This window comes from Glandiceps talaboti, chromosome 21 (assembly GCF_964340395.1).
Source record: "Glandiceps talaboti chromosome 21, keGlaTala1.1, whole genome shotgun sequence".
Lineage (NCBI taxonomy): Eukaryota > Metazoa > Hemichordata > Enteropneusta > Spengelidae > Glandiceps > Glandiceps talaboti.
This window is the reverse complement of record NC_135569.1, coordinates 4,324,040-4,331,076: the sequence shown is the minus strand read 5'-3', so window position 1 is coordinate 4,331,076 and position 7,037 is coordinate 4,324,040. Positions and strand designations below refer to the sequence as shown.

The following is a 7,037-nucleotide window of genomic DNA, read 5'->3' as shown; positions in this document are numbered from 1 at the left end:
TAATTGTACTTCATGTAGTATTTATTCAAAACTTACTCGGATATCATCTTAGTGTACTTTCCAAATTCCGTCTTGCCAAGGTGTATGTCACCCAGTGGTGAATCGAGATTGTCGGATATTTTTATATCTTCTTATGAGTGTACGTACAGTTATTGTATAAATTGCAAGAATTTTTATAATTGCTGATATAGAATAAATATCTCATTTTCAAAGCCGATTACATTGTGCATCTGTTTTATTTTGTTGACTTTGCCATCATGATTTTAGACCGGCGCATGTTGAATGGAAACACACTCATAATAATAAAATGGAATGAATTCGAATACATACGATAGTGAAATGACGTCATTAGCCAATAAGTACACTATTACAAACAATGTTTTATTTTTGAGCATGCGCAGTACAGCAAAATGGTGTGCCATAATATGACGTTTGTATTTTATGAATATCACTGTTGACAGCTGAGCGGACCTCCTACGTGTACACACAAGCCAACCCACGGTTTTTATAGCACACTGCATGTCAGCGACCGAGCAGCCTGTTGAAACGTGTCCATTGAATTTGGCAGATGAAACTAAATATACGACTGACTTTGTGACTACCACAGTATAATCTAGCCTGAACAACGGAGGTAAGTGACAGACGAGAAAATGTGTTTTTGGACAAGCGAATAGTTAAATTTTAGGACCACTATTTGTTAACAGTGGAGATGATCGTGATATCTGGTGATAAAGTGGTTCAGTTATGAGCTAGCTGTTACACAGGTATGATATACTATGATAATATATGGACTATGTCAGTCATATCATTGAATCATTAAAATTAAGGTTTAAATTTATTTTACGTTATAAACTATACTTTTTTGGAAAATGGCGGGAAAATCACACGGATGAAATTTTAACGCTGCTTTCATTGAGGGGGGGGGGTGTTGGTTTATAATATTTTTTTTAGTATTTATTTGTTTAACCCAAAATAACGAAATCATGTGTCGATAGAGTACCACAAGTACTCAAACTCTGAAACGGGGTTTTTGGACTACGTACGGCTCATGTTGCCATGGAAACGACATGGTGATACAAATAGCTAGGATTCAAACTATAAATGATAAAACATATTTCTTACTGTTGGATTGAATTGTTATCATTATTTCATTCATTTAGTTATTGGTTTTTATTTTTGTTGATGGATTGAAAATGTTGACATCAAGCCGAACGTGTTTGTTCTGGTTACGGAGTACATATATTTATCGTTTATTTTACATTGTAAAAACCGTCACGTCCATCTGAAGTAATATACGAAAAAACCATATTGTTACTGAATAAAAAATCTTTTATTGAGACGAACCAATACTAAACGAACAAAATTGTGAACACAAAAAGGCACTAGTGTTTTTTTAAAAAATCGTGTATTATTCTAGATGAAAATAAAAAGGGCAACGAATGAACCGTCATCACGTCAATATTACCTGTAGGTCGGTAGTGTGTATTCGCTACGGTATAAAATACATATGGTCTGACTGTACTAACGTAACAATGAAAATTTATCCCGTTCCAAATTTGAAACATATTCACATGTATGAAGAGCTTAAAACTCCCATTCAAAGCTGCACGTTCTTTGAAACTATATTTTGTTCGATATAACGACTAAATCGTAATACCATACACCCCCCCTAAATAGTATTGAATCACGTATTGCGGTAAACATATTTGTGTACGTAGTAGTTCACATAATTGTGCAATATATCCTATAAAATTGATTTTTTTGGGGTCTGCACCTAAAATCCAGCACTCCACCGAATGATTTCAACTTATATCACGTATATTTATTTTCAAATTATTGGTATTTTAACAAATTTCTGTGAATGTATTGCTCAATGGTTGTCTGATCTAAAAAAAAAATAATTCCCCTAGTGGAATTTTAACATTAATAGCAAAAAATAATTATTTCTTGGTTTTTTTCTGTAACAGAAGATGGACGATATTTCTATTTCTATTTTAAACCAGATTCATCGAAATTATCGTTAAAAACAGCACGGTCTCTTTTTAAAAAAAAAAAAAAGATAACGACGACTATATTATCAAAGATAGATGGTTCATTGAGAGAGAAAATCACCCTGTTCTTTGCTTCAGTACTGAAAGGCTTGCGACTGAGTTTTGACTACCATTACTTGAGTCATACAAATGGTATCCATGCTTATACAAATTGCAAAGTATGGTCTTTTAGAAAACGATAAATATGGCATGGTTATGATTGATTTGAGAGAGAAGAATAATACTGATCACTTCTAAAATTAACTCAAAATCAATCCAAATATTATCAACTAACAGCTGTTTCTGTCGTCAAAAATTTAAGCGGGAAAGTAGCGTTTCTGTCGTCAGAAACGTTTTGGCGCGAAAGTAGGACTGCAGAAACAGAATAACTATAGAATGCCGGCATGGCATGCGTAGCTCTTTTGCATGTTGAAAAACGTGTATGTTGATCAATATTTCACATGTGTCAATTTGCTTTTGGGAAAATGCTGGTAATATGTTGGAAGAGTTGACAAATATATCTTTTGTCTACTATTAGTCGCTCAAAACAGATGTTTGTGCACGGTATGTCCTATGTTAATCTAGTTTACACAACACAATTTTATTGACAGCTTCCACATGACCACGCCATACGCCCAATTTTGTACTCAATCTAAAACAGAAGTAAAAGGGGTCAAATTAACTGATATACACTTGTGTGTGTGTGTGTGTGTGTTTGTTTGTTTGTTTGTCTGTCTGTGTGGATGTGTTTGTGTGTTTGCGTGTGTGTGTGTGTGTGTGTGTATGTATGTATGTATGTATGTATGTATGTATGTATGTATGTATGTATGTATGTATGTATGTATGTATGTATGTATGTATGTATGTATGTATGTATGTATGTATGTATGTATGTATGTATGTATGTATGTATGTATGTGTGTGTGTGTATGTATGTATGTATGTATGTATGTATGTATGTATGTATGTATGGATGGATGGATGGATGGATGGATGTGTGTGTATGTATGTGGATGTATGTGTGTGTATTTAAAAGGTATTCACAGTATTCTACTTACTGACCATCACTTGCAATTGACTAAACTCAAACCTGGTATTAAGACACGATCGCGACTTACAAACGATCCGATGACTGTTCTAACAGTGCCAGGAGACAATTCTAAATGTCATAAAACGGATACATTAGTATTAGCATTATACTAGAGTAGCTTTATCAAGGTTTTATGTTAACACAAAGCTTACAAACTCAGCTTGTGCCACTGGCACTACAAAGTATGTGGCTGACATGTGTGACGTAAATTGGTTGGTCGTTTATGTTTTGTACTGCTATTCACAAGTTCGCATCACTTCTGTAACGAAAGAGTAAGCTAAGACCGTCAAATCGGCTGCAATGTCTCACAATTTTGTGTGAACTTGGTAAGATTTTTGAAGAGCCGGCAGACGATGAAATGTAGCAATCATATTTCATGAAATTCTTGTCGAAATATACGACAGATGACAAACGTCTGTTTCAGGTTAACCATATCCTACGGGTTAACTGGCTTCTGTTGTAAAAAAACACAGCTACAGTTGTACATGCAATCTAAGACCACCACTAAATTTACAAATGACAGTTATATCTCCTATCGACAACACAGAAATTTAACAGTAACTATATACATTGTGCAAATATCTCAAGTTACTTTTGCTTCATGGATCAACGCATATTGTCATTGGCTAAATAAACAGTCTCACTATTTTCATAAGGGCGGTCAGCCAGCCAGCCAGCCAGACAGACAGCCAGCCAGACAGACAGACAGACAGACAGACAGACAGACAGACAGACAGACAGACAGACAGACAGACAGACAGACAGACAGACAGACAGACAGACAGACAGACAGACAGACAGACAGAGAAAGACAGAGAGACATATAGACAGACGGAGATAAACGGACACGAAGAAAGGGAGAGAGATGGGGGGGGGGTCGCCATTAATTGAAAATGTAATACGTCACATTTTAAATGTTTCTATTAATTTCATACGACAAAGACAAATGAGTGACTTCACAATTTCAAACAAGAGGTAGTAGTAAAATGCAACATTTGTAAAGTTACATAGAAATTAGGAATGAAAAGACTGCTACATGTATTACGATGTCACGAGATTAGTTAAAATCAATAAAATTAGAAATTTCATAATTCCTTTAACCCCGCCACACCCCGGCTTATATAATGACAGCTACCTTAAAACATCATGCTATCTGATTGACTTATCTTTTTTCAGTAATATCACTGCATGATTCATATTTCTGAAAGTCGAATAGAGCAACCCGGTTTACACGCACAAGTCAAGTTATTGTCTTTGAAAAGAAAATATGGATCATATACCCTGGTCGTGCTACGTCATGATAACCCGTGTCTACGTCACTAGTTTTGTGTTGCTGGAATTAAATGGGTCACAATGATCCAGATTGCCATCATTTCTACCAAATAACTGTATTACATCACAACATGTTTCTTCATTCAGTCGGAAAATACTAGTGACCTGCTGGTTTGTCGCAAGACTCGTAGTGACAAGGCACCTTAGGTCTTTCATATTTCCAAATCAGGGGAATATAGTATCATAAATTAGCAAAGAATTCGACTTTTCGTACCAGATGATACACCGACATAACTACGTAATGCCTGGATCTGAATTCAAACGACCATGTACCAGCTGTCACTCGACTAGGATTACTCAGCCTTCAACAGTTGCATGGATTTTAATATATGCGACTTAGCTATATCATGGGAGTTATTGAAATATGTGACCACTGTTAACAAAGATCTAGTGCCAAATGACACCATAGTGGTTGTGGTGATTTGAAATTTATTTAAATTATTTTGTCAACCTAAACGAACAAATGTGAATACATGATGCACTGAATCTTTAGCAGTTTCAGTATTCTTGGCATTATTTAAAACTGTGGAAGCTGTCATTCACCATTTCAGTATGCAAATGTTTAGTGCTTACATACACAGCCTAGGAGATATCCACGTACATACATCCATACATCCATCCATCCATCCATCCATCCATCCATACATACATACATACATACATACATACATACATACATACATACATACATACATTACATACATACATACATACATACATACATACATACATACATACATACATACATACATACATACATACATACATACATACATACACAACCACACACACACACACACACACACTTACATACATACATACATACATACATACATACATACATACATACATACATACATACATACATACATACATACATACATACATACATACATACATACATACATACATACATACATACATACATACATGTACATACATATACATACATACATACATATTAATATGCATATGTTGTATGTGAAATGTTCCCTCTTTTCTCTATAACAGGTGAATATGTAAGACGTCGCCTCACTGAAATGTTTTATCAACGTTTTAAATTAAGAGTTCTGCGGAAGAAGTATATAAACGTGGCTTATGTAGAGGAGAGTGAACTGAAACGATGTCTGGATACTGTTGATTTGACAGCACTTGGTGTTGGTAGTACCCTTGGTGCAGGTTTGTACGTCATTGCAGGACAAGTTGCTAGGGACGTAGCCGGACCATCAATTATTTTGTCCTTCTTTGTGGCAGCTGTAGCGTCTATACTGGCAGGTATGTATACTAGCAACATCGTAAGATCATGTTGTGCCAAGGTGTCTACGATTAGTGTCATTTTCAGTTTATAGTTTATGTAATTTTGGAACATTTCTGAATAATTAAAAAAAAATAATTGAAGATCTTTTTATCCCTTATCATCACCCAAAACATAACATTGCCGCTTGTGTCCGAAATACATACATACATACATTTTGTACATCCATCCATCCATCCATCCATCCATCCATCCATGCATACATACATACATACATACATACATACATACATACATACATACATACATACATACATACATACATCCATACATACACACACACACACACACACACACACACAGACAGACAGACAGACAGACAGACGCACTCACTGAAATCTATACGATCTGGGTTAATTTGAAACTGATGCGGGGAAATAATGCTTATAGAAATACTTGTAATATAGAAGGTTTTAATATTTTAGTGAAATGTATTGAATGCCATTAAAGGAACAAATCTCTTTCTTTGTTACAGGATTATGCTATGCTGAGTTTGGGGCCCGTGTGCCCAGATCAGGGTCAGCTTACGTTTATAGCTACGTCACAGTTGGTGAACTGTGGGCCTTTGTGATTGGTTGGAATATGATTCTTGAATACGTAATAGGTAAATAATTATCCCAAATTAAATAGTTTGCTTGTGTCTGTCTGGAGTTTTATATACCTTTATTTTTAGTATTTTTTAAAAAGTGGCTAACAGTCTAAGTGTATTTTCCCTTACACAATCTCAGAGTAAGTCATGAGTAAATTCATTGATTATGTTTCCATAGGAACGGCCAGTGTAGCAAGGGGATGGAGTGGCTATCTGGATGCAATGATTGGTAATAGAATAGAGAATTTTTCAATGACGTATGTACCTATGCATATACCAGGATTGGCAGCTTACCCTGACTTTGTAGCTTTAACAACGATATTATTGGTAACAGGTGAGTTTAATAGTAATGTACATATTTATTGTCATTGAAATTAAAAGTTTTATTAGGCGCTAGGAAATGTATGCTCATGTAGTCATTTATTCGTTTATTTGTTAGTTCATCCATTCATTCATTCATTCATTCATTCATCCATTCGCTCATTCATTCATTCATTCATTCATTCATTCATTCATTTATTCATTCATTCATTCATTCATTCATTCATACATACATACATACATACATACATACATACATACATACATACATACATACATACATACATACACACACATACATACATACATACATACATACATACATACATACATACATATACATACATTCATTTAATCGTT

General features: G+C 34.8%; 1 protein-coding gene across 1 annotated transcript in view; it reads left to right on the top strand.

Annotated features, from left to right (window-relative positions):
• The first annotated feature begins 506 nt into the window (after positions 1 to 506).
• LOC144451858 (high affinity cationic amino acid transporter 1-like) overlaps positions 507 to 7,037 on the top strand; it is a 13,064-nt gene continuing 6,533 nt past the window's right edge. Inside the window, exons 1-4 of the mRNA XM_078142772.1 lie at positions 507 to 631; positions 5,464 to 5,727; positions 6,243 to 6,371; positions 6,535 to 6,690. Of these exons, the coding sequence (XP_077998898.1) occupies positions 5,493 to 5,727; positions 6,243 to 6,371; positions 6,535 to 6,690 (520 nt within the window). The 5' untranslated portion in view covers positions 507 to 631; positions 5,464 to 5,492. The remainder of the gene's footprint in view (positions 632 to 5,463; positions 5,728 to 6,242; positions 6,372 to 6,534; positions 6,691 to 7,037) is intronic.